Below are 27,542 nucleotides of genomic sequence, written 5' to 3' on the forward strand. Positions count from 1 at the left end.
TTGTTTTGGCTACTCACATACTGCTTTTAAAAAAAGCTATATCTTATTTTTTTAAAAAAATTTTAGTCGTAGATGGACACAGTACCTTTATTTGGTTTATTTAGTTTTATGTGGTGCTGGGGATTGAACCCAAGTGCTCCTCACATGCTAGGCAAATGCTGTACCACTGAGCCACAAACCCAGCCCCAATATGATTAATTTTCTCACATACAAAGATGTCCTGGTTTGTGGATGTAGTTCAGTGCCTAGGCCCTGGGTTTGATTCCAAGCACTGCAAAAAAAAAAAAAAAAAAAAAAAAAAAAGTCCTGATAATAAGTAGTGGAGGACTAGCACAGCTATTCATTTATTTGGGGATGCAGGATCTCTTTTCTTTTACATTATCTTTAGGCAACAGTTGTCAATCTCCTGGGTACAAGACAGATGTCTCATTCAGCTCCAAGAATGATAACTTTGAAGGGAGAAGAAAGAAGGCAGTAAGGCAGAGTTCTGCAAAAAAAAAAAGAAAAAAAAAAAACAAAAAAAAAAAACGGCTCCCAGTGATGCCAGTCTATTTCTGATTGGAGAGGATGTTGTCACCCTTGGCTACAAGGAGGCTATTAAGAGTTCTGTAACTAGATCCATTGGTATGCTTACTTAAAACAGCATTCATTAGTTAAGTCAGAAGCAATATTTGCCTTTTTGGGCCAGATGGCAACTCTCAAGAAAACACCAACAAAGTAGCATCATGTGTTCCCAATACTGTGAACCAGTGCAGCAACTCAGAACTCAAAAGGGCACACTTCATATGTGCCTCATATTAAAAACATGGAATCGTAAACAACCAAGGATTAAAAAAAGTCATAGCAAATAGACAACATGGGACAAATGTGTTATAAAGCCAAAGGAGTGTTTTCAGGGCCATTTTAAACCTTAAATGCTAATTTTAGAGGAGAAAGACTGAATAATGAATTCGCAGTCCACCACAAGACAATGAAAACGATGAGGACACAGTCCACTCTCTCTCAGCATGAGTTCTCCGGTGTATAGTAAGTGAAGAGCTCTGACCGAAAGCTTTTCCACACTAAATACAGTGGTAGGGTTCCTCCCCAGTGTAGATGCACGCTGTCTCGTTAGAGAAGAGGACACGGTGAAGGCCTTCCCACACTCCTCACATTTGCAGGACTCCTCCCCAGTGTGAGTTCTGGCTGCATTCTGAGGGACGGGAGACCACCAAACGCTTTCCCACAGTCACCGCATCCAAAAAGCTTCTCTCCAGCGTGTCTTCTTGAGACCTTGAGGTGAGAGCTGGTGTTGAAGGCTTCCCCATAGTCGCTGCACCCATAGAGCTTCCCCTCAGAGTGTATTCTCCTGCGCACCATGAGGTAAGGCTTGTGCCACCAGATTTTCCACACAGATCACACTCATAGGGTTTCTCTCCAGTGTGAGTTCTCTCATGAGCCTTAAGAGATGTTTTCTGACTGAAAGCTTTTCCACACTGACTGCACTCGTCCGGTCTCTCTCCAGTGTGAGTTCTTCTGTCTCCTTAAGGTGGAGGAATCACTGAATACTTTCCCACATACTCCACATTCACATTGCCTCTCACCCACGGGACTTTTCTCGTGCAAAATATAATTGAATTTCCTTTCAAAGGCTTTTCCACATTGATTACATTCATATTGTTTCTTTCCAGCATGAATCTGTTCTTGTTGCTTAAGGGGTGAATGATGATCAAATGTTTTCTTCTTCTTGATGTGTTCCTGTCATATGAAAACTGGTATGCGTAGGAAGCAGATTATTCTGTTTAGGAAGCGTATACCATATTTGGAGCATGCGTATTTTTTTTAGTGTTTCCATTTTTTCACAATGCCCTGGAGCTTGATCAGATTCATGACTTTCACAGTGCTTCTCACTTAGATAGTCTTTCTCATAATTGTTTGGAATTGAATTGTGTCTCATTCACTATCTGAGTAATATTTATGGCAATGTTTACTCGTGAAAACTCTGTAAAAAAATAAGTTCTGATCTAAGTTTAGCGTTTTCTTTTAATTCATGATAGTCAGATAATGTCTCCTGAGACATTGTTTTCTTTTGGGTATGTGTCACTTGCCTCGAACCCCTCTGGGATTGTGTGCTGCGTTCTGGTCTTAACACATTCCCAGTCTTCTAATGTGGAACACCAATCATTCATTGTGAATCTTATTTGCCCTCCATTAGATGGTTTCTCTTCCAAAATATTCTGTATAGGAGTCGTCGCTCTGGTTTTAAGTCGAATCTTCCGGTGTGGACAGATGGCTTGGAGAGTTCTCCTTTTCATACTTCTTATGTCTTCTTGATCCAAGGAGCTCACAGAAGGTCTGCATAATTGATATTCTACTGTGGTGAGATTTTTATAGTTTTCCAATATTACCTCTCTGTACAGACTTTTCTGAGAAGAGTCCAGCATTATCCACTCCTCCTGAGTGAATTCCATCACCACATCCTTGAAGGTCACTGGTTCCTGTAACCAGGTTGTCAGAAATCCAGCCACTATTCTTTCCTCCTCAGTATTTCTCACACAGACACAGGTGAAGTCCTGTGTAGGGAGAGCCCATGTGGAGGACAGGTCAATGACTGCATCTTGTGAGTCTAAAAGTGACAAACTTGCATAATAGGGCAGCAAGATCAGGATGGTTCTCATTTCTCTGATCCACTCAGGAGTAGGCTGCATTTCATCAGTGTCCTCCCTGTAGCCAAAGAGCAGACTCAGGTAAAAGAAGAGAGGTAGAAATGACCCCATGGGAACAAGGTGAAAGCATTTTATAGACCCTCCCCATTACCTCTCAGCAAGGTCTAGCTAGCTTGAAATCATCCCTTGCATTGTATGGACATGTAACATGACATCTCTGACCTACTTCTAGAACTACCATCCTGATTATTTGTACTAGATTCTCAGACTACTTTGCCCTGGGTAAAAGAACCATGCATTATTTTTTCCTTTAAATTAAAATTGGGGCTGGAGTTATATGGCTCAGTGGTAGAGCACTCGCCCAGCATGTGTGAGACTCTGGGCTGATCCTCAGCACCACATTAAATAAATAAAATAAAGGTATATTGACAACTAAAAAATATTTTTAAAAAGTTAAAACTGAAGAATCAATGATGCAAGGTTGTATAATTAAATGTCATGTACAGTTTGCTATTTTGTTGTTAGTTTTTTGGAATGGAAAAGTAATTTTCCTGCTAAACATCAGTTATTTGTTCTAAACACAACTTTGTTGTATAACTTGTATTCCTGAGTAACTTTCCATATGCTGAGCAGAACTGATGACTTAGCTGCTACTCTACTAGGGAATTTTACCACAGTCATGAAAGCTACATATGTCTTGACATTGAAAAAAATATTCGTTTAATTACCTCCCATCTTTTCTTATGATAATTTATATTATCTAAAACCTGCTTTGGGAGTAAGGCCCTAACAATGTTAACAACATTGGATATTGTAATTTTTTGAATAACTTTTATAACGGCCTTAATACAAGCAACAAACATGGAGCGTGAATACAAAAGATGCCATGCTTGGATATTTTAAGAACCGCACATAACTGGGTATGGAGGTGTATGCCTCTAATCCCAGTGGGTAGGAGGCTGAAGCCGGAGCATAGCAAGTGGTGCTCACAGGTAGCTAATCAGTAAGATGCTGGCTGCTGCATGCCTACAGGGGAGCTATCAGTCCTGGGAGGCTGGACAGGAAAAAGAGGAAGTCTGCTAAAATGCAGGCAGATTAAAGCTTGAGGGAAGTGGAACTGAAAGGCACCTTACATGGATTTAAAGCTATTCAGCTGTAATACCAGTGACTGGAGGCTGAGCAAGTTTGATGCCAGCCACAGCCAAGCCCTGTCTCAAAAAGGGTGGTAGATGTAGCTCAGTGGTTAGGTGTCCCTGGGTTCAATCCCAGTGCCAAACAAACAAAAAATCCAACAACAACAACAACAACAACAACAACAACGAAAAGCAATTCCTGAAAAAAAAAAAAAAATCGTACTGTCTGTGGTTCTGCAGGAAAGACTGTCATCACAATGAAAACACTGAATGTATCTGGCCAAAATTTGTGAGAACTACATTACATATTTATAATTATATTGTGAGTTAAGGATATGGTAAGAAGAAAGGCAGCCAACATTCTCAATGTTGCACAGGAAAAAATGTTAAAAATAGTGTCTCAGATTGATGAATGAAAGAATACTCAGGGGCTGTGGTTGTAGCTCAGCGCTAGAGCGCTTGCCTAGCATGTGTGAGGCACTGGGTTCGATCCTCAGCACCACATATAAATCAATAAATAAAGTAAAGGTATTGTGTCCATCTACACACACACACACAAAGGACAGTCCAAAGTCAGAGTTGTTTAAATATTTGAAAGTGGACGGAGAAAAGGGACTTCCTATTTTTATTTGACATTTAAAAATGTATGCAATATTTATTGGAAAACAATAGAAAATAAATTACATAATCAAACCAAGGTGTAGATAAACTGCAAAATAAAAGACTAAACTTAAGAGAAAAAGAACTGCAATAAAGGCCAGACTACAAGGACTTAAGAGAAAACCCAAACACGTACCACGAAAACCACCAAAGTCGGCATCGTAAAAGGCGGTCATCTTAAAAATCGTCATAAAAGTCACAGTGCGACAAGACTGTATGGCCAGCTGTTTCCGGTAGGTGACAAAAAACATTATTTTTCTCTTTAGAAAAGGAGGCGTTGTATCAGCCACAGCTGAGTCGGAGGCTAAGCATGTGCCAAGGACCCTGAGCCTGCAGGTCCTGCCTGCTCACTGCGCAAGCTGCTTCACAGCGAAGAGAAGAGCGAAGCCCCCCGGCTCCCCGGCGAACAGCGCCTGCCAAGGCGCCAGGGCACGCCGCCCGCGGGACGGGGGGCAGTGCTCGGTGGAGCGCCCGGGCCAGTCCGCAGGGCTGAAATGCACACACTGGACCCCGGGGTTTTATTAGCGAACGGCAGCCGCGGCGCGAGGAGAGAGGCGCTGCGGCACTGCATCTCCCAGCGTGCAGCGCGGGGGAGCGTACCGGAAGGGGCGGAGTACAGCGTGCGTGTGGGCACGTGAGGACATGCGTGCGTGCGTCAGCGTATGCAGCGCATGCGTGCCGGCAGGGGCGGGGCGCGCTAACGACACGCCGAGGAGCCGGGAAAAGGCTCCGCAGGGCGCGCTGGCGCCGCGGTCCACGCCGCTCCCGCGGCCGCAGACGGCCGGCGTGGCCCTGGGCCAGCTGCCCGCGCCCGCTCGCCGGGCCTGGCCATTGCCCCTGCCTCCGGGCGGACCTCGCTCCCCGCACACGAGGCGCCCTGGCGGAGGGCCGGGGCGGGGCGGGGCGGGGCGCGGAGGCGCCCGCGGACGAGCACGGCGCCGGGACGCACCTCGGTGAGCCGACGCGGGCCGAGCGCGGCGGCCTGCCGGGCGCCCCCGCGGGCGTCCCCGGTCCGCGGGCGGGCCGCGTTCCGGGACCCGGCAGGGAGCAGAGGACGGGTCGCTCTTTTGTGGTCGGATGTAAGGACGGGTTAGAACCTCGCTCCCCGTGGAAGTTATCTAAGCTGTTTGCGTAGAAATTGCGCAGGAGGGTAATTTCAGTTCCGATCGAGCGGTTTGTGTGACCTTAGAAGAAAATAGTGTCTCTCGCTTGGGTTTTTTTTTTTTAAATCAAATAGATTAGCTGGAACTTGTGTATATCTAGCCTACTTTTTTCAGGGACGGCTCACAAACTTGGTTTCACGTTTTCATTTTTCTCTTGACGCTGGGTTTGCTGAATTAGCTACGCTTTGGTGTGTCACCCAGCGGCTAATGTGAGGAAGTTGGGTCAGAATCAGGGTTGCTCAGTTAATCTAGATTTAAAAAGAAAAGGAGAAGGGAAGACAAGGTGTCACCCCGAATGCCAGTGCACACGTGCTGGGGGAGCGGTGGTGTCCGCAGTTACCCGAGGACCACGTGGCCCAACTTCCTAGCCCCCAGACCACCTCAGCTCCTCTTCTGTTTCATAATTGTCCTCCATCTTGCAAAGCCTCAGGAGCAGGGAGTTGCACATCCTCCTGCCTCTTAAGAAACCTTGTGTTCTTTCATTCCTTCTCTCGGCACTTCTTGAGGTCTTCGAGTTGGCCGATCGCAGGTGCAGGGATTTAAGGCACCCATCTTGCTTTCTGCGAGGCAGGCTGGCTGACTGTGGGTGTGTGCAGCATTGTCTTGAGATTCTGCTTAGGGCAATATTTAAACAGATTTGAGACCTGTGTTCTGGCAAACAAACTATGAAACTATCATTATTAATTAGCTGAGTCCCCAGCATGCAGGAGATTTAATTATTATCAGTAAGTTTTTAATGAAGTGACTCAAGTAACACATTGTTTTACTGTCCTCCATAGCAAGTTCACGCATACTTTTGCAAAAAACAAAGGTTTATTCACAATAGGAAGAAAATACTTGGAATTAATTTTAAATAGAAGTAATGTGTTAACTATATGGAAAAAAATTCAAAATACTAGAAGTTGTGAATTAAGAATAAAGGATCAATAAGAATGAAAATAGTTCTGTTTTTAGATTAAATTTGCTTCTCAACAAAATCTAACTGGAAACTTTTATAAGAACTATGCTCATTTTTCTTCCTTAATATCTTCATGCCTCATAAAGTGGTCATGGAAGTGGTCCATTCCCTTTCTTTACAGTTTGACTAGAAAAGCATTCTGTTAAAGGAGATCTAGGCCTAGAAATGATGGTTTTCCTCAAATAATTCAAGCACCAAAGCCTCGTAGTAACATATAGTTGAAGTACTCTTTTGGGTTTTAAGAACTTTAAGGGAAACAAATATCCCTCATTCCTATTTCTGTTCTGCTGTGGATAGTGCCCTTACTGTAGTGCTCTTTCTAGCGTATTTCCTGTTAGCCGGGGCCCTGGTTTTTCTACCAAGGATGTGATATAGGCTGCCATCATTTGTATGCTGTACAACCTCTTGGACTTGGAACAAACATTCAGGACATCATTTTGTTCCTTCTACACAGTCCCTCTTAGCTGCTGCAGCCTAAGCTTTCCTGTCCACAAGTCTGGGGAGGGTTGAAAGTTGTCAGCACCCAGGATGTAGACTCTGGTGAAGCTGTGTGCTGAGTAATTTGGTTGGAGCTAAGTTGTGTAACTGCTCATACCTCAGGTGGTGACTTGCAGAACCTTTCGCTGGTACTAGAAGCTTTGAGTCCATCTCTGCCTCTGTGGTATGCAAAGTGATGACTCCCCAAAGATGTCCCCAGAATCTGTATCTTGTCTGGTGAAAAAGAATTTGCAGATGGCTCTATCTTTTGACTTTGATTCAGAAGAAAAACAGAGTAATTATAAATTAAATACTTTCTGTGTGGCAGCAGTACTAGGGAGCCTTGCACATCCTAGGCAGGTGCTCTACCAATTAGCACATTCATAGTCCTTTTTAAATAATTTTATTTTTCAGACAGGGTCTCACTAAGTTGCCCAGGTTGGCCTTGAACTTGTGATCCTCCTGCCCCAGTCTCCTGAATCACTGAGATCACAGGTGTATGCCACTGTGCCTGGCTTAAATACTTTGTTTGGTGGCTACTTCTGGTAGAATATGTAGGCTTGTAGTATTTACATTCAGATGTTGAAGATTTATCATGTTTGTCTCCTAGTAGATTTTACCATTTGGAGGTGGTGGGAATAAAAATAGCTCTGCAAATTTATAGGTGCTAGTGTAGAATGGCATTTACTGTGCTAACTCAGCATGAGACCTTTCCTTGGGTCATTTGTGGTCCCACCTAAAAGGAGCTCACTGATTAGGAAGCCCTCAGGCACCTGTGAGCTTCTTGAATGCCTTTGATCTTTGCCTCATAGACTGATCCTTTGCCTTTCATGGGTGTGTCTTGTCTTACTGGGAAGATTTTTGGATTCCAGATCACCAGGTCTACCTCTCATCTTTGTTTTTTTCCCTACACCAGTGACCAAATAAGAAGATGGGCTCAAACTCTCTGTGGTGACCCAGGAAAGGGGGACTGCTCCCTGCAGGCCAAGATTCATTATGCTACTGCAGCCAAAACAGGAGAGAAGTATAGCTGGACATCGGCAGGTAGAAGGTTTGAAACGGTTTTCTTCTGTGGGGTTGTTTTCCTGGGACTTCGTTACATGAGCCGAGCCTTCCTTACCTGTGACATTCTTGCCCTTGGGGGCTCTGCACATCCCCCTTGTTATGCCTCCGCCTCTGTGCCTCAGACTTCCTCTCGTCACCCCAGCAACATAATCTATGAAACCTCCAACTCTAAGGTCCTTCTTCCTGCCTGTTGCCTCTTGTCTTCCTGGTCTTTTTTATATCTGAGTCTCATAACATCTGTTCTTAGAGTTTCATCTCAAGTCTGTCAACTCCTTCCTAGATTTTCATGTTTGTGCCCAAAGAAGGTTTTGTTGTGGATCAGACACATCTCATGCTGGGCATCCTCACTTCCTGGCTGTGCAAAGCCTGCATGGTTCATTCCACCATGTGCCTTTCCCTTCACCTGGCAGTGAGCCCACCAGAGATCACAGCCAGGTGTACAGATGTGACCAGCACTTTCCACAAGCTCAGCCTGCTTTTCTTCAGCTGTTGCTGCTCTACCGCAGAATGGCCCCACCATTGTGCTCCTCAGAGCTCATGGCCAGTGCCATCTCTCTCATTGACGGCACACGGCTTTTGGTTCTGCTGTCAAGAGCTGCCCATCCTGACTTCCTGGAGTACATGGTGACGCACCCTCCTCTGCAGGCCTGCTTTCTCCTCAGACTTGGTGTCCCCTCACCCTCCCCTCTGTGCCAGGTCCTGCCTGTACATGCTGTCCACTTGACTCCATTACCATTTCTCTTATTATGCCATTTCTAAACTTTTTATTCCTATCATGGGTTCAGTGTATTGAAACTGCTTTCCCCAAATCATTAGTGAACCCGTGTCCAGCTGATCTAATACATTTCCACCCTTAATTTATCTAGCTCTATTTTATCCTACCTCCTTGAAGTTCCCCCTTCTGTGTCTTCTCACTGTCTGAGAATTCCTTCTCCATGGGCTTCTTTCTCCTTTGCTCCCTACTTGTTGATTTCCCTACAGTCTAATCAGTGTATTTTTGAGGTTGTCTCTTGTTTGCCGTGTTTTTGTCCTGTAGTGCGTTGGCTACCTTTGTTGAATGTGATAGTCCCATAGCAGGTGTCGTGGGGGGAGGCTTGCCCAAGGGCTATTGATGGAAATCTGTGACCTCCCTTAGGAGGTCTGCTTCACATGTATCTTAAAGCAAAAGCCCACAGTTACTTTTGAATCCATGACAAAAGACTGCAGAGGTGGGGTCTGTTGCCAGGCAGCTTGAGTACACACAGATAGAAGGAAACATGTAGGCAGATGCCACATGGGTTAAATCACATTCAGGTGACCCTTCTAGATGTGCTTTCTCTGTGCCCACCCCCTGTGTGGCACACCAGTCCCTCCATTCCTGTAGCACCTCTTCCTTCTGGTGTGCTGTTCTCTACTGGGTTCTATAGCAACCACCAGCACGAGCTGTTCCTCACACTACAGCTGTCACTGTCCAGGATGTGCTTTCTGCTCCCCATGTCCCTTTTACTGCCCTCCCATATTTTCCCGTCTTCTGGGTAACTGTCAGCCTCCTGCCTGACTTCTTTGCTGTCTTTGTGACTTCCTCTGGTCCTTCATTTAACTGCCCCTACTACAGCATTTTTAAGACACAGATCTGATAGTCCACACTTCTGAGAATGGTCTTCTCAGGCACCAGGCCTGGCTGTGTGCACTGGATGTACCAGCAGATCACACACCATCTTGTGGCTCAGCCTTTCTTCATGCTGTTTCCCAACCTTTACCTGCAATCCCAGCTACTCAGGAGGCTCAGGCAGGAGAACCACAAGTTTGAGGCCACCCTTAGCAACTTAGGAAGACCCCGCCTCAAGGGCTGAGAACATTAACTCAGTGGTAAAAGGTTCCTGGTTTCAGTCTCCCATATCAGTAACTTTGTTACTGATTTATGTATTTACTATTGTTTGTGTTATTTTGGATAGTACACTGTCATATTAAAAAAATCCCCCAAACAAATCAAAACCCCCACCTAAAGTAGGGAAATAGAATGTATAAAAGAAGAATTAAATTGGGATTCTAAAGAGAAAAATCTATATTATCTAAAAGGAAAATACAATGGATTAACAATACATCAGACTTACAGAAGAAAAAAATAGAAGAATTTAAAGACAAGCAATATAGCTGTCCAAAATGAAATACAGAAAGAAAAAGAAGTGGAGGGAAAAAAAGGAAAGTGCTTTATTGAGCTGTGGACGGTGTCCAGTTGCCCATTGCATGAGCAGTCTTGTGCTCCACAACCATGTTTTGGTCAGCAACAGGCCAGATGTAGGACAGTGGTACTGTGATGTAATAGGGATGAAAAATTGCTGTTGTCTAGTGAAAGAACAGCCTCATGGCCATCAGAATGTGGTGGCAGCACAGTGCCTTGTGGGACACAGCAGGTGGGCTGGGTTGATTCAGGGTGTGGTGCTTGCCTGCCTTACGCAAGGCCATGTACTGTGTTTGATACCAGCACCTCCACACAGTGTGGCGTGTCTTGGGTGTACAGTATGTAAGACTTGATGCTAAATATGTGTTTGCTGTTCTTTTTAACTGTTGTGTTAGAGAGTACACCTTTGCATAAAAAAGAACACAGCATGCCAGGCTAAGCTGGCAGCAGCTTTACACATAGGTTTGCATAGATGCTCTCCGTGATGTTCACACCGTAACAAGATCACCTCGCATGCAGTTCTCAGAACAGATCCCCAGTGATAAGTGGGCTGTGGTCTAATATTATTATACCCAAGGGTAGGAGAGTAAGGAAGAAAAACATGAACAACTCCTCAGGAGGCTGAGGCAGGATCACAAGTTTGAGGCCAGCCTGGATAACTTAGCAACACCCCATCTCAAAATAAAAAAAACAAAGTTTGACTGTGAGAGGCTGAGGCAGGAGGACTGCATGTGGGAAGCCAGTCTCGGCAACTTAACAAGGCCCTAAGCAATTTAGTGAGGCCCTGACTCAAAATAAAAACAGGCTGGAGACATGGCTCAGTGGTTAAGCATACCAGATTCAATTCTAGAGCTGTAGCTTGGTGGTGGAGTTCCTGTCGTGGCCCTGAATTCTATTTCTAGTACTGCAAAAAAGGAAAAGGAAAAAAAGGGCTAAACACCAAAATGACCCTGGGGGTACTCCCAAAGAAATTGGAAAGGGGGACTAATACTTGTCTGCCAGTGTCCATTGAAGCATTATTCACAATAACTGAAAGTCATAAACAGCCAAGAGTCTAACAACAGACAAGTGGACAATAAAATGTGAAATATGCAACAGAGTAGTACTCGGTCAATAAAAAGGAATGAGGTTCTTCTTTTTTATAAATATTTCTGGGGATTGACCGGGGTGCTGTACCACTGAGCTACATGCCCAGCCCTTTTTATTTTTTCTGTGAGACGATCTCACTAAGTTGCCAGGCTGATCCTGAACTTGGAATCCTCCTGTCTTAGCCTCCTGAGTTGTGGGATCACAGGCATGGCCTCTGTGCCCAGCAGGAATGGAGTTCTATTGCATGACAACATGAGCGAGCTTTGTAAACCTCATACTAAGTGAGATAAATCAGACAGAATGACAAATATTGTTGGGTTCCACTTACATGAATATCTAGAATGGCAAATTTGTAGATAAAGATTGTTGGGGACTATGAAGAGGGAGGAAGGGAAACTGTTAACTGACAGATACGAAGTTTGTTTTGAGCAGTGAAAAGCTGTGGAGTTAGTGGTGATGGCTGCACGACACTGTGGTTGCGATGCCCTGAATTGTATGCTGGAACGCAGCTGCAGTGGCAGATTGTTACTTACATTTCACTGTGATTTTAAAAATCATGTAATGTACCAAAAGCTGTTGAAGTGTGTACTTTAAATGAGCGAATTATATGGTATAGGAGTTGCATCTCAATAAAGCTCTTTAAAAAACCCAAAGGTATAGTAAAGACGTCACAACAGGTGCTGCGAGAATTTACAGCTGTAGGACCCCATTACCACCAACGTTGAAGAACATCTTCAGGGAGAAAGGAGGTGAGACCAAATGGAGATCTGGATCCGTACCAAGGAGTGCAGAGCCTGCAGTGGTAAATAGGTAAGTGCAAGATGTTCTACTTAATATGTAAGTTATCTCTAGGAGGAAATTGACCATGTGAGTTTCCTGTTACTGTGTAACAAGTACCAGGTCCCTGGCATCTTCAGACAGTACTTGGCTCACAGTTCTGCAGCCCCAGGTGGTAGGGCTGTGTCCTCTACTGCAGGTTTCTGGAGGCCAAGGTTGGGAACACACAGGACTGAGTGCTCACCTCAAGGTTATGGCAGGTTTCAGTTTTTTGTCTGTCCCCCATGCAGACTGTGGGCCAGATGCTGCTCTCAGCTCCCTGGAGCTGCACTTCCCTCCTTGAGCCACTGGCTTCTCACGTCCCTGTGCTTCAGTCCACTTCCTTCTGTGACCAGTTGGAGGGACTTGTTTGTTATTTCTAAAGTGCAAATGTCAGGTCAGGTTTAATTTTTTGCTTTTTACATCAAAAGAGGATTTGTAGGGCTGGGGAGATAGCTCAGCTGGTAGAGTGCTTGCCTTGCAAGTACAAGGCCCTGAGTTCGATCCCCAGTACCGCAAAAAAAAAAAAAAAAGGATTTGTAGTGGTAGGTAGAACTATTCAGTTCCAAATAAGCTTTAGTATGGCACCCCAGAGATTAAGGGGTCCCTTTTATGTAACCCTGTGTCCCTAATCTTGGGAAGTTTCAGGCCCCGTGTGTTACTTTTCTGGGTCGTGGGTCTTTGACACCTTCGCACAGACAGTTGGAGAGTTGGCACCTTTGTCTCATGTTTCTCTTTTCCCCAACTTGATTTTTCAGGACTCCCCTGTTGCTCAGAAAAGTGTTGCTAAGAACAAGGAGGGCATGGAGGCTGCGTTGCTGCCTGCCTGGTCCCAGGTATGTTGTGCTGCTTTCTTTGTTGCCCAGCTGGGAACCTCTCTGTGCCAAGGTTCTGACGCCCTGTGCCCTGGTCTGGAGGAGGTTGCATCTCAGACTGTTCTTCAGGAGACCAGGAGTGTTTGTCTGCTTTCTTTGTAGATGTAGTTTTGTTTCCTTTAATACAAAACGAACACAAGTGGAACACCTGGGCTGGAGTTGGACCCTGGTGGAATGCTCTTTCCTCCACACTAGTCGTTGAACCTGCAGAGGTTATGGAAGAGGTAGCGTGTTGGTGCCTCACACAGGCTTCCCTGGTCCTGGCTGTCCAGGTGTGGTGCTGGCTGTATAGATTCCTCAGTGGGAAACTCCTGTTTGAAGGATCTCAGGATAGCACAGGTCGTGATCAAAGGGAGAAAACTCCACTAAGGCACAGCCCAGAGCACTTGGGGACGCACCCTCTGGGAGCATGCTTTATGTAGTTGTGGACAGGTGATCCAGGGGAGCAGGCCAAGAGCAGAACGGATGTTCCTTGACCTCTCTGGAGGGCTCAGCCCTGTACTAGAATGCTTTGGACAGGTGTTTGGTGTGTGCATTTAACACAAGGAGCTTTGAATAATTTTAAAGTTCTGGAAAAAACTTGAAGTGACATTCATACCAAGACATTAAGAATGATTTATGAACCAGATGCAGTGGTGCATGCTTGTAACCCCAATGGCTTGGGAGACTGAGGCAGGAGGATTGAGAGTTCAAAGCCAGCCTCATCAAAAGTGAGGAGCTAAGCAGCTCAGTGAGACCCTGTCCCTAAATAGAATACAAAATAAGACTGGGAATGTGGCTCAGTGGTTGAGTGCCCCTGAATTCAATCCCTACCCACCCCCCATACCAAAAAAAAAAAGAATGATTTTGATTATCCACATAAGCATGAAGGAAGTGGATTTGTGAATACCCAGAGTTTTGAGAAAGCAGGGCCTGTTTGAAGAACTGAAAACAGCTCTGAGGGGAGAGTGGGCAGTGTGGGCCTATGCCTGACTCTGCCGTCCCCTAGGAAAGGCCCAGCAGCAGAATTGGCACAGGTCAGTAATTGGCAAGTTGGTAGAGCTGAGGGGCTTCAGAGCAGGTGAGACGTCAGTGGTGCTGCTGAGAAACTAGGCTGCATTGCTGAAAAACAAGTTAATGAGAAACCACAGTGGCTTTGGTCTTAACCTCTAATGGAAATTTTCAGTGGTAGAAAAAGTAGTTTGATATGTTGGAGTAGAAGTGCATAAAAACTGTTTTTGCATTGTCTGTTGAAGGACATTTGGGTTAATTCCAGTTTGGGGCAGCTATCAGTAAAGCCCTTTGTTGTTTCTTACACATTTGCATGTAGGTTTTTGTGTGAGCCTGTTTTCATTCTCCTAGTATTTAACCAAGAGAATGACAGGTCAAATGTTCCCCGGAGGCCCGGTGTTGTTCTTGAGCTTGGTGTGTTGGGGACAGTGGGACCTTTAAGAGGAAGGGCTGTTAGAGCTGGAGGTTCCTGTGCACTGGGGTGGACTCTCGCAGGGGATTGTGGGGCCCTGGTGTCTGGTTCTCTCTTCTTCACCCACCTCGCCATGGGTCTCCAGGTCTCCACTGCCACACATCCTGCCACGAAGCACCGTGCCGCCGCAGGGCCAGCCGGCATGGGCCTCCAGAAGGGAGAGCCAAAATGAGCCTGTCCTGTTTTTAACTTGATTACTCGTATATTCTGTTAGTCAGAGCCGGCTGACACAGGCTGTGTGGTATAAGGAAGGCTAACTGAAAATGAGCAGTGCTTTCCCACAGTGGAGAGCAGCAGTCGCTCCATAGCCTCACCAGTGTTTGGTTTGAAAATTTACCCTCCCTAAGAGGAGTCCGGTGTCTTGCTGTGGTTTTAATTTCCATTTCCCTGATGAATATAACCTTGGGCATCTTTTCTTGAGTATTTAACACATTTGGTGAAACGTTTTAGTCTTTTGCTCAGTTTTTAAACTGGTCTATTTACTTACTATTGAGTTTTGAGAGTTCTTTGTCTTTTTTTTTTTTTGTACTGGGGATGGAATCCAGGGCACTCTGCACTAAGCTGCACCCAGCCTTTTTCATTTTTTATGTATTTTGGGAAAGGGTTTCACCAGGCTGGCTTCAAACTTGTGATCCTCCTGCCTCAGCTTTTGAGTAGCTGGGATCACTACATTACCTGGCTTAGGCAGTGTCATTTGAAGAAAAAAGCATTTTAATTTTAGTGGTCTACTTTATCAGTCTGTTCTTTTATCAATTACGTTTTGGTGCTACAGCTAAGAACCTTCCGAATAACCCGAAATATAGAGATTTTCCTCCAGGTTTTATTATAGAAGTGTCAAAGATTTCCGTTTTGTATCTTGGTCTAGTTGTTGTGCCATCAGTACCTGCCCCTCTCTGCCCTGGTAGGTGGCTGACCAGAGGTCTGTGTTGCCTAGCACTGAGTCCTCCAGCTTCGCCGTCCTGGCGGCAGGCTTCAGGGCGTCTCCTCCTGTGCTTTACTCTGCCCTCTCCAGGTCAGCAGATAGTGGAGGCTTCTGGATTTATTTATTTTTTAATCCAGTTTGACAATTGTATGTGCAGATTCTTTATTCTTAATATTGTTAGTAGTGCAATTAGATTTAAATGTGTCATTGTATTTTCTATGTATTCCCCGTCCCAACCCCCATTCTGCCTTTATTCGGGCGTTTTTAGTATTTCATTTTAATTTATATTTGACTCTTTAGCAATGCATTTTTGTATTTTTAAAGAGTTGTTGTAGGGATTAGAATATACATATGTAATCTTTTATCACCTAGACTTAATTTTTATCACGACAGCTAAAATCTGGAAGCCTTTTGCAACACATGCATCCCTTGACTTTCATCCTGTGTGTGTGTGTTCTTACATATGTCGAAAAACCCCACTGAAAAATGTTGCAGTTTTACTTTCAACTACCATATATATGTTTTATAGTTCTAAGTTTAATATTTTAAAAGTTTTTAAACTAGTACATAAAAATATAAAAATTCTATTAATCAGTATCATGTAATGTTCAATTCTGTTATGTTTGAATGAACTTAAACATATTCATCTCAAACATTTGTCATTTCTTTTTTTTAATATTTTTAGCTGTAGATGAACACAATATCTTTATTTTAATCATTTTTTATGTGGTGCTGAGAATTGAATCCAGTGCTAGGTGAGTGCTCTACCACTGAGCCACAGCCCCAGCCGCATTTATCATTTCTTTATGGCGAAAACTTTGAAAATCCTTTCTTCTAACTTTAAAAAAAAAAAAAAAATATTTATTTAAGTACATAAATCCTATATGGCATTTTTTGTTGTTGCTCTTTATTTTGTTTTATGTGGTGCTGGGAATTGAACCAGTGCCTCACACGTGCTAGGCAAGCACTCTACCACTAAGACACAACCCCAGCCCCTCTTCTAGCTTTTTGAAATGTACATTATTGTTGTCTATGTTTCTTTATCCTCTATCCCATATATTTTTGACATTAAGGGAAGAAAACCATTGCACTTACCCAGATAGCTACTGTTTTTGTGGTTCATCCTTCATTTCTAAGATTTTAGGTTTCTTCTGGCATTATTCACCTTTTGCCTGAAGAACAACCTTTAGCATGCCTTTCAGAGCAGATCTTCTGAGGACAAACTGTGTTAGTTTTACTTCATTTGAAAATGTATATTTTGTGGCATTTTTGAAAGATTTCCACAGTGGCACATTCCTGTGATCCCAGCTACTCAGGAGGCTGAGGTTGGAGGATCCCAAGTTCAATGCCACCCTGAGAAACTCAGCAAGACCCTGTCTCAAAAGAAAAATATACCAAAAGAACTGGGAGTATAGCTTAGTGCCTATCATGTGTGAAATTCTGGGTTCCATCTCCAGTACCACCAAAAGGAAAAAAAAAGAAATCTTGTCTTGACATTTCTTTTGTTTCAGCATTTATAAAAAGGAGCGTATATTTTCCCACTGTCTTCTAATCTTCATGCTCTGATGAGAAATCCTTAATCACTTAAATAGGGGTTTTTTTGGTACCAGGGATTGAACCCAGGGGTACTTAACCACTAACCACATCCCCCAACCTTTTATTTTTATTTTGAGACAGGGTCTCACTAAGTTGCTTAGGGCCTCACTAAATGGTTGAGGCTGGCTTTGAACTTGAGATCCTCTTGCTTCCGCAGCTGCTGGTGTTGTAGGTGTGTGCCACTGTGCCAAACTCCAGATAGGTAGTTTTTCTATATATAATCAACACTTCTTTTTTTTTTTTTTTTTTTGTGATGCTGGGGATTGAACCCAGGGCCTTGTGCTTGCAAAGCAAGCACTCTACCAGCTGAGCTATATCCCCAGTCCCACCGTCTCCGTTTTCATGCCTGTCAGCGTTGAGGGAAAGTGTTCTGGGTGATCGTTTGGGATCTTGAGATGTGGCTGATGGAGCCTCCTGAGCTGTATGGCATGCTCCCCCTCTGCTTTCCCGTTTCCTGCCTTGAAGTAAGGTCCTGATTTCACATGCTGTAAACAGTTTAGCTTCTGATACCCGATTCTTCCTTCCATACTTGTTTTAAATAAGCTTGGTTTAAGTAAAATATTTGTTCCTAACCTAAAGCACTACACAGACATTGCTTTTGGATAGTAACTACCTAAGGGCCATTCTTTGTGAGCCTTGACCCAGATTCCTCAAAATAAACACTGCTCACTCCTAGAGAGTAGGTCCATCCTCTCCCACCCCGTGCTGTCAGCCTCTCCCTCCCAGGGGAGGACAGATGTATTCATCTGGCTCAGTGCCTGTCTGTTTGATTCATAGACACTGGTGACCTTCAAGGATGTGCTTGTGGACTTCACAAGGGAGGAGTGGCAGCTGCTAGACACAGCTCAGCAGGTCATGTACAAAGACGTGACCCTGGAGAACTACAGGAACCTGGCGTCCCTGGGTACGACTGACCTCTGCGCGTGATACACTACGCACTGTGGTGATTTTGGCTCTTCATTGCTAAGTGGCTACGGACCCTGAAGCATTCTTCAGGGTGTGGGCTTGGGTTCAGTTACTACTTCCTTTAGGGCATAGAGCAGGTTTTTTGTATCCTTACTTTTGTGGGGGAAAAAATGGTTAAGTTTTTAAAAATGCATATTTCTTTTGCTAACTCTGCATCTGCACATTGTCAGTTTTCAAAGTTTCAGAGTAGCACCAGTGCTGTGGGAGTGTTGTGGTGGGCTGAACCAGATTCTCTGTCGTCCTGAGCTCGCCCGTGCTTACCCAGGCCTCGGTCTTTCCCTGAACAGGGCACCAGCTTCCTAAACCAGAGGTGATTCTGCAGTTGGAGAAAGGGGAAGAGCCCTGGTTGGTGGAGAGGGCAGCTCACCAAGAGGCGCACCCAGGTGAGCACCAGGCAGAGCTGCCACGATGACGTCCTTGTGACCTGAGGGGGGCAGGCTCGGAGCCGAGCTCGGCGCTCCACAGGTCCTCCCTTCTGAGAGAGGGCTCCTGCCTCAGTTGTTCCGCATTCCTGGCACGCTTGTGTTTTCATGCAGGGCCGCTGACACTGTCTTCCTGTTGGCACGCCTTGATGAGCTCCCCCCGCCTCTTTTCTTTCTCCTGTGGCACCTCCACATAGCTCAGCTCTTCCCTGTGTGCTGGCCAGTGGAACTGTCCCCTGCCAGTGTTCTGAGCGTTTGTAAGCTGCTCCAGAGGCACTCAGGCTCCTGCTGGCTCGACTCCCTCCATTCCAGAAGTGCTGCTCTGGGACCTCTTCTCACTGTGATAACTCCACACTTAATGTTTTTTAGCGCACTCATATATTTTAATGTCAGTATCCCTAAAGTACAAATTGTTGTGCAGCTTGCAAAGATGATTTCTTTTCCCAATTTCCTGTGTATATCTGTGCACAGGGAAATCGGCCTCTGAGTTAGAAAATAGGAAGTTGGGCTGGGGATATAGCTCAGCTGGTAGAGTGCTTGCCTCGCAAGCACAAGGCCCTGAGTTCGATCCCCAGTACCACACAAAAAAAAAAAGAAAATACGAAGTTGTCTCCTGCTCCCCCCCTCTGCCCCTGCCTCCTTTGTAAAAAAGGTCTTTTCTGTCCCCTGAGCTCATACTCTGGCATTCTTCCCCTCACCGTCCCGTGTGTTGCTGTCAGTCATACTGCAGATAAAGTGCTCCTCGCCATGCAGAGGGCCAGTGCACACGTCAGGGGCTCCATGTAGCTCTCATAGGACATCAACTTCCCAAGCCCATTGGATTCCCATCATGTTGGAGAGACCTCTTTCTCCATCTCTTCTCCAGTACCTGGTAGGCCCACATGGCAGGCATCTCCTCTATCCTAGAGATTAGTGCTCTATCTGAAGTGCAGGGGGCAAATTGTCTGTCATTCTGGAGGCTCTCTCTTCATGTTTCCTTTGCTGTGAAGAAGATTTTTAGTTTGATACCATTCCATTTATTGATTCCTGATTTTACTTCTTGCACTTTAGGAGTCTCATTGAGGAATTCAGTTTGTAACCCAACATGATGGAAATTTGGGCTTGCTTTTTCTTCTAGTAGGCACGGTTTCTCTGGTCTGATGCCTAGGTCCTTGATTCACTTAGAGTTGAGTTTTGTGTGGGGTGAGAGAGGTCTAATTTCATTTTGCTACATATGGATTTCCAGTTTTCCCAGCACATTTGTTGAAGGGGCAGTCTTTTCTCCAATGTATGTTTATGGCATCTTGTCTAGTATGAGATAACTGTATATATGTGAGTTTGTCTCTGTGTTTTCTCTTCTATTCCATTGGTTTCTATGTCTGTTTTGGTGCCAATACCATGCTGTTTTGTTACTATAGCTTTGTAGTATAATTTAAGGTATGGTATTGTGATGTCTCCTGCTTCACTTTCTCACTGAGGATTGCTTTGACTCACTTGTGAGAACTTGATCAGTCAACTGCTTTGGGCCCTGGGAAGAAAGCTTTTTCTATTTTCTTTTCTTTCTTGCTTCCTTATATTTCTTTTATTTCATGTTCCTTCACTCAGCAAGTTTTCCTAGATGTTAACTGACAGGTTTCCAAAAGTAGCAGTCATTAACTGGATTCAACAGTTTAGATGTTTATTGGTAAAACAGTTTAGGTGTTTATTGATAATTCGTTATAAAATGAAATACTAAAACTCCATGTTCTCAGACACGTGAAATTTTAAAAAAATCTACAAGTCTTGGTGAACTTCATTATCAAAATGAGCAGTGTAATGAACGATGCTTTAACAGAGGGACAAGAAGTGGACTGACAGGTGCTGCAGTTGACAGTGACACGTTTACAGTGCCGTCTGGGTTTGCGGGTTCTGGTGAGGAGCACACCCCGTTCATCTCCCATGTCACACACAGAGCCCTTCTTCCCCAGTGTGTAACCCCTTCATGTCACAGTGTCCATTTTAGAATGTTGCAGTTGCCATTTGTAGTTTGAAAAGCTGCTCTCTGAGATTCTCTGATGCCTTGGGTGACCGAAAGGGGAAAGAATCATCAGGGCAAGATAGAAAATAGGATCTAATTGTCATGAAAATGAGGATGTTGGGGGTGGGGTTTACAAAGAAGTCAGCCAGGGATCTGGCTGGGCACAGAGATATGTTCCTGGCGTGTGTCTCCTAAGGCTGTCATGACAAGGTACAGGCTGAGCATCTAATCCAGAAAGCTGAATCCAGACCTCTCTAAAACCCGAAACTCTTTTTCTCCCCCCAGCAATGACTCCCAGTCCCTCAGCTGTGGTATATCTTTTCTAGCTGTGCCTGTGTTCCTTACACAAGCACGCCCATGGAGTGCAACAAAATGTGCATCATCAGGATCATGAGGACAGGTTCCCAGTTCTCCACGAGGCCAAGATCTGTGCCTGTTGTTCACTGTATTTCTTCTTTACTCTCTACACTGTGGTGTAAAGGGTTTAAAATGTCAAAAAGGCCTGCAGATGCCCTTGATGATGGTGATAAGAAAAAGTGCAAGCATTTGTGTCTTTCTGTAGCTTAGAAGGTGCTGCTTGAGAAACTGGACACAGTTTAAGTGTGAAACATCTGAAGGAACAGAAAGATGAACTGGTGAACTAAAGTAATGAACAGAAAGACAAAAGCTTGAAAAATAGAAAATTTAAAATGCATGAAGCCAAAAATGAAGATGTCTGCAGTGTATCAGAAGAATCAAAAAGGTGATCCATCTCAGTGAGCACATGCCACACAATGGTGTGCTCATCTCAGTAAACTGGAAATTCAGGGGAACCGTGGATATTCAGTTGGTTGGTTACAGAAATTAAGGAAAGACAGGGACACATTTTTAAAGATTGGCAGTGATAAAGTGTCTACTGATGCCCAGGCAGGGGGAAGTTCCCAGAAGAGCTGGCCGAGGTTGGCACTGTTGGAAGCTGTCACTGTCCTGGTGTCAGAACAAGTCTGTCATGCTGACTGCACCAGAAAGAAGCCCCTGCAGGACCCAGGCCCCAACAGAACCAGGGCTGGGATGTGCTGATGAGCAACTTGCTCAGCACTCTGAGCACAGACCTGCTGTGAGGGACAGAAGCTCCAGCACTCCCTGTTTTAAAGGAGCTGGTTTCTTGCTGGGCCATTGTTATGCTAACAGAAAGGCAGGGATTGCGGGAATGATTTTTCTGATGGGTTTCATAAGCTTTCTGTGCCAGTGGCTCAGGATCACTTGGGGAAGCTGCACGGGTTTCGCTGCAGGACGTTATTCTTCCTTGGTAAGCATGCTGCTCATTCTGTGGAGACTTGTTAGAAACAGTGTTTATGCCAAGCCCTTTTCCCTAAATGCGACTGCCTCAATCCAGCCTGGAGGCCACAGTGCCCTTAGATCACTGAAGAGTGAGTGTAAGAGCACCCTCCTGAGCATATGCTGATGGCCATGAACAGAGGCGTGGCGTGTCTTCCAGGGAGTTGAGCAGGAGGCCGCCATACGCATTATGTAGTTTTTTACTCTTACTGGCATGTGGTATTTTTTATTCTTAGTCATGTGTGAAGAAGTGTAAGAAATTGATTGTGGCAGTGCAGATTCAGTCAGGACAGTGGCAGTGCCAAGCAACCACAGGTGTCCCCAGGGTGCGGAGACAGTCACACCTATGCTCGCTTGCCTGCTTGCTTGCTCTCTTCCTTCTCTTCCCTTCACCACAGTGCTATGTTCCCACCCCTTTTTATATTTTATTTCAATATATGGTCTTGCTAGTTGCCCAGGCTGGCCTTGAACTTGCTTCAGCCTCCTGGACACCTTTGTTTTCTGATGGTTCAGTGTATACAAACTTTGTTTCATGCACAACATTATTAAAAATATTGTATGCTAAGCATGGTGGTGCACGCCTGTAATTTAGTGGGTTGGGAGGCTGAGGCAGGAGGATTGCAAGTTCAAGTCCAACTTTAGCAACTTAGTGAGACCCTGCCCCAAAAAATAGGGCTAGGAATGTGGTTCCGTTGTAAAACACTCCTGGGTTCAATTCCCAGTCCCTCCTCTTCAAAAAAACTCAAATAAGAAAATTAACTTATAAAGAGTGGAGGTTCATCTTGGCTCATAGTTGTGAAGGTTCCAGTTAGAGCCAGCCAGGCCTGTGATGTGTGGTCGCTGGGGGGTAGTATGCTTTTTCAGGAGCACATGGTGGAGTAGAACCACCACTTCAGCAGCCAGGAAGCAAAGCAGAAGAGACTGGAGTCCCCCTGTCCCCTCCAAGGCACACCATGACCTCAGGACCTCTCATGAGGCCCCCCTTTCCCAGGCTCTGCCACCCCAGGACCTATGTATGCACAGGATTCATGTCCTGTGATGGGGAGGCCTAGCAGCATGTGGACAGGTCAGGTCTTGTTCCTGTTGGGGTCAGGAAATGGGTGGCACCCTGTCTCTGGCATTTCCCTCTTCCTACCTGCCATTGCATTTTTAATTTTTTTTTCCTTTTGTATCAGGGATTGAACTCAGGGGCACTGGACCACTGAGCCACATCCCCAGCCCTATTTTGAATTTATTTAGAGATAGGGTCTCATTGAGTTGCTTAGCGCCTCACCATTGCCGAGGCTGGCTTTGAACTCACCATCCTCCTGTCTCAGCCTCCCAGGTGCTGTGCACCCCTGTGCCCAGCTGCCAGTGCATCTCAATCCCAGTAGTTGTGCACAGACCGCATCTCCCCCTCATTGTGGTGTTTCTTGTGTCTGCAGCGTGGCGTTTTGTGGCTTACTGCACTTTCCCCTCTCTTGCCCCCACACTGAAGCCAGCTCTGTGCACCTCTTCCATGTTCTGAGTCCATGTACAACCATTCCTAACCTGATACTTTAATTGAAGAAAACTTTTTAATTTCTTTCAGATTTGGAGACTACAGTTGAAATTAATTCGCCAGTTTCCAGTAAGAGTATTTCTAAAGATAAAAAATCCTTTGGCATTAAAGTGGAAGGAATGGCAAGGAATGATCTCTGGTATCTGTCACTAGAAGATGTGTGGAAACGTGAAGACCAATTGGGCAAATATCAGGAGAACCAAGAGAGACATTTGAGGCAAGTGGCCTTCACCCCAAAGAAAGCCTTTTCTCCAGGCAGGGTCTGTGAGAGTGGTAAGTACGAGGGCAGCTGCCTCCTTCCTGCTCAGCTGGTGCTGAGAGAGTATTTCCACAAACGGGGCTCAGATGCCAGAAGCACGAAACATGACTTGGCATTTAGGGGGCATCAGGAGCACTGCACGGGTGGCAGTGGCCAGTGTGGCCAGGCTTTCTGCAAAAACATCCATCTGATTGAGTTTGCGAGAACTCGCCCAGGGGGCGAGCCCTGCAAGTGCCCTGCTGGCAGCAACCCTCTGGCTCCTGGGGCGTCCCTCCGCATGTCTCCAGGCTCACGCGGGGAGAAGCCCTATGAGTGTAAGGAGTGTGGGAAATTCTTCAGCTGGCGCTCCAACCTGACCAGGCACCAGCTCATTCACACTGGAGAGAAGCCCTTTGAATGTAAGGAGTGTGGAAAGTCCTTCAGCCGGAGTTCCCACCTCATTGGGCATCAGAAGACTCACACTGGCGAGGAGCCCTATGAGTGTAAAGAGTGTGGAAAGTCCTTCAGCTGGTTTTCCCACCTGGTCACCCACCAGAGGACACACACTGGGGACAAACTGTACACATGTGGTCAGTGTGGGAAGTCCTTTGTCCACAGCTCCAGGCTCATTCGGCACCAGAGGACGCACACAGGAGAGAAGCCCTACGAGTGCCCTGAGTGTGGGAAGGCCTTCCGACAGAGCACACACCTCATCCTGCACCAGAGGACTCACGTCCGAGTGCGGCCCTACGAGTGCAGCGAGTGCGGCAAGTCCTACAGCCAGAGGTCCCACCTGGTGGTGCACCACCGGATCCACACTGGACTCAAGCCTTTTGAGTGCAAGGACTGTGGGAAGTGTTTTGGTCGCAGCTCACACCTCTTCTCACATCAGAGGACACACACTGGAGAGAAGCCTTACGAGTGTCACGACTGTGGAAAGTCCTTCAGCCAGAGCTCTGCCCTCATCGTGCACCAGAGGATCCACACTGGGGAGAAGCCCTACGAGTGCCGGTGTGGGAAGGCCTTCATCCGCAAGAACGACCTCATGAAGCACCAGAAGACCCATGCTGGAGAGGGGGCCTACAGGTGTCAGCGGTGCGGCCTCACTCTCGGCCAGCACTCTCCGTTTGTCGTCCATCAGATAGCGCATACCGGGGAGCAGTTCTTCACCTGCCGTCGGTGTGGGACTGCGCTTGCAGGCAGCCCTACCCTTACTCGCATTCCAGACAAGGCATACTAGAGGAGCGTGTGCTGACGTGATGACGGTAGGGCATCCTTCTCCAAGAGCAGTGACGGCATTTTGCTTTGGAGAACACCTGGAGAGAAGCTGTACAAATGAATATGTGCAGAGTGGGTACAGTGGCCAGGCCCGTGATCCTGGCTACTCTGGATGCTGAGGCAGAAGGATTGCAAGTTCAAGACCACCCTCAGCAACAGCATAACCCTGTCTCCAAATAGAAAATAACTAAAAAGGGATGGGGTTGCAGCTCAGTGGTAGAGCACCGTTAGGTTCAATACCTGGTACCACCAAAAAAAAAAAAAAAAAATTTGGTCCTGGAGTAGGAAAAGTCCACCAATTTCATTTCAGTACACAAGTCGACTTTTCTGGAGCATTGTCGACCAAACCCTAAGGGCTGGCCCACTGTGAGGGGAGTTGTTGGGGATGATCCAGCTTCATCACTGTCTTCAGAAAGAGAAGAGACGAGCGGGCCTGTGTAGGGAGGGTCTTTCTAGGAGAGCAGCCATGCTGCTGCACTGAGCTGGAAGAATGCACTCCTATGGGCCAGGGTGCTGCTCACCAAGTGCTGTCTCTGGACCCTCAGTGGTGCTCCCTAAGGTTGGTGTCTTGGCTGGGCCACATTTTGGTTAGCAGCCAGGAAAATGCCTCTCATGTCAAACAATAAAGAACACATTTACACTACCAGTGATACTACCCATTTTTAAATGTATTTGTACGTGGGCAAAAATTGAATGGAAAGACAAGAAAAATTGAATGGGCAAAACTGATTTCTTAGCTATGGGGATTGTGAGCTTTGTAGTCTATTCAGTGTTGCTGAAATAATTGTTAAGACATCTTAAAGTGTTGAGAAAGGACATCTAGTTTCTCCAATATCCAGGAAGCTTGAGGACCACCTGCTGGCCAAGGTTCCTATTAATTCTAACTTGTTTGGGGTCATAGAGTTCCACTTTTTGCAAAATGGTGCTGAAGGTTCCTAAGCATTTTAAAGTGCAGCAGTTCTCTGGATGTGGAGACTTAGAGGAACGTTGGCATTTGGATACACAAGGGAGGGTTGCCACTGGATCAGGATCAGGAACCTGGGCAATGTGCAGAGCACATGTGCACACCAGACAAACCCAGCACTGCCTGAGTCTTTTCCCTTTGTAGAGGAGAATTCATGCCTGAGGGCATAGACTTGAGCTGGACTGCCCAGGGTGAAATCCCACCTCTGTCCCTAACCAGCTGGTGCTCTTGGGCATCTGCTTGACTTCTCTGTGCCTGATGTGCAGACCGCCTCCCAGCAAGCTGGAGATGAGGGTAGCACGCACCTTGGGTCATTGAGGTGAGTGAGAGTGTGTGTGGCAGCTTCAAAGAGTGCCTCACATGTGCCAAGCTCTTTGTGACCATTACTGTGATTGTTAATATCATTGCCCCACCAAATGTCACTCGTCACTTAGTTTACGTGTGCTTGTTGCTTCCTCAGTTCTCACTTGCCTTCCGCTCATGCATGTTTTTCCCTTTTGCCTAAGTCAGAACTTACCTGTGAAAATCACTGACAATTAGTGGGATTATGGTTTGATTCCTGAGGCTTAGTAAACAGCTTTTAATATTGTGTGCAGAATTGTTTTGCTGGTACAGAGGACTTCTAGGGAGAAGACCCCAACCTTCAGATGCTCTGGTAAGCCCATGACCCAAAATAGATTCAGGAAGAGGATCTGTTTTAATTTTCTGTTTCATTGTATAAATGAATCTTGTGTGTGTAGTGTGAAAACTATCGAAATCAAAGTGAAGTAGTTTTGTCAACCCTAACAAAAAAATAAAGCCATGAGGTTGTGAAGGAAGAGCTGTCATCCACTATTGCCTGGTAGCGGCTTTGATAAGACAACCAGAGAGCCTCATGTGCACTCAAAGGCCACAAGGCTTCGCACAGTGACCCTTCACAGGGACCCCTGCCCAGCAGCTGTGCTCAGCCTCGGAGTGACATCACCTTGCTTGTTCGTACCTGATGTCCTTGTTTTCGCCTTTAAAACCTTCCCCTTGCTGCCACTTGTGAGGGCACCCACAGTTCACTGTGATACACGTTTTCCTATTGCAGTGCTGTTCCCAAGCAAAATTGGATTTTGCGTCACTTGTCACTGTGCTCTCAGTTAACAGTGGGGGCTGACCATGGTTTGCCATTGAATAGCATAGATGAAGTTCAGTGGTTGAATGCTGAATACTAGTATTGCAGAGACGAGCAGACTGTGATCTCTGCTGGGAAGAACTAGGATGATGGCTGGAATCAGTCTTGTAAAGGAGCATGGCACCTCCTAACCTGTGCTCCTCACGATACAGTGGGGAGAACACCAGTGGTGGCAGAGCCAGTCAGATCCAGGCTGATCGTTTCTCCATGCTGTTCACACGTGGTGTGCTCCTGTCAGCAGTTTTCATTACCGGGCTCTTCATGGGAGTATGAGTAGCCCCAGATTTTCTGATACGTGTGGCTGGTATTCCTCAGCTATTGAAGGAGGACACTAATAGCTACGTCAGAGGGCTGCTGTGTGGACTGAGGTGAAATGCAAGCAGCATTTGGTACCTGCACATAATAGATGCTGTTTGTGAGAGCTGTGCGTAATTCTGTCAACCCCCAAGGACCTCGCCTGACAAGCATCTGGCAGAAGTCTTGCTTACAGCAGTGCATCATTTGCAAAATAAAGAACGTACACTTACAGAGCAGTCATGTGGCATAACCATGGCACGCAATAGTACGTACCCGGAGGTCTGACAGCTTAGGAAAGTGCTGGTTCTGCCAGCACGGTGAAGAGAGCTGGAGCAGTGTGCCG

At 45.8% G+C, this 27,542-nt stretch overlaps 1 protein-coding gene and 1 long non-coding RNA gene across 5 annotated transcripts; one reads left to right on the plus strand and one right to left on the minus strand.

The window, feature by feature from the left end:
* Positions 1 to 1,827: 1,827 nt before the first annotated feature.
* LOC306667121 lies at positions 1,828 to 8,081 on the minus strand. 2 transcript variants are annotated; one of them, XR_013765449.1, is made up of 3 exons: positions 7,950 to 8,081; positions 4,575 to 5,387; positions 1,828 to 2,552 (listed from the first exon to the last, which is right to left on the minus strand). It is a non-coding gene; the product is annotated as an uncharacterized lncRNA (long non-coding RNA). The 2 variants fall into 2 exon arrangements; XR_013765450.1 differs by having other exon boundaries at positions 1,828 to 2,703.
* Positions 5,266 to 27,532, plus strand: ZNF10 (zinc finger protein 10). Of its 3 annotated transcripts, none has more exons than XM_079149438.1 (6): positions 5,266 to 5,391; positions 12,006 to 12,161; positions 12,926 to 13,003; positions 17,800 to 17,926; positions 18,276 to 18,371; positions 23,294 to 27,532. In XM_079149438.1, the coding sequence occupies exons 3-6, from the start codon at positions 12,971 to 12,973 to the stop codon at positions 24,739 to 24,741; spliced, it is 1,704 nt and encodes a 567-aa protein (XP_079005564.1). In that variant the 5' UTR covers positions 5,266 to 5,391; positions 12,006 to 12,161; positions 12,926 to 12,970; the 3' UTR covers positions 24,742 to 27,532. The 3 variants fall into 3 exon arrangements, with proteins under 3 accessions (XP_079005564.1, XP_079005562.1, XP_079005563.1); XM_079149436.1 differs by lacking the exon at positions 5,266 to 5,391 and adding an exon at positions 7,953 to 8,087; XM_079149437.1 differs by lacking the exon at positions 5,266 to 5,391 and adding an exon at positions 7,953 to 8,080.
* Positions 27,533 to 27,542: the final 10 nt, after the last annotated feature.

The sequence above is a fragment of the Sciurus vulgaris genome, assembly GCF_902686455.1.
Source record: "Sciurus vulgaris genome assembly, chromosome: 8".
Lineage (NCBI taxonomy): Eukaryota > Metazoa > Chordata > Mammalia > Rodentia > Sciuridae > Sciurus > Sciurus vulgaris.

Bases quoted from the DNA above. Each gene is read 5' to 3' on its own strand.
- ZNF10 (XM_079149438.1), top strand. From the start codon at position 12,971: ATGGAGGCTGCGTTGCTGCCTGCCTGGTCCCAG. The intron at 13,004-17,799 runs GTATGTTGTGCT...TTTGATTCATAG, and splicing joins TGCTGCCTGCCTGGTCCCAG to ACACTGGTGACCTTCAAGGA. The intron at 18,372-23,293 runs GTGAGCACCAGG...AATTTCTTTCAG, and splicing joins TCACCAAGAGGCGCACCCAG to ATTTGGAGACTACAGTTGAA.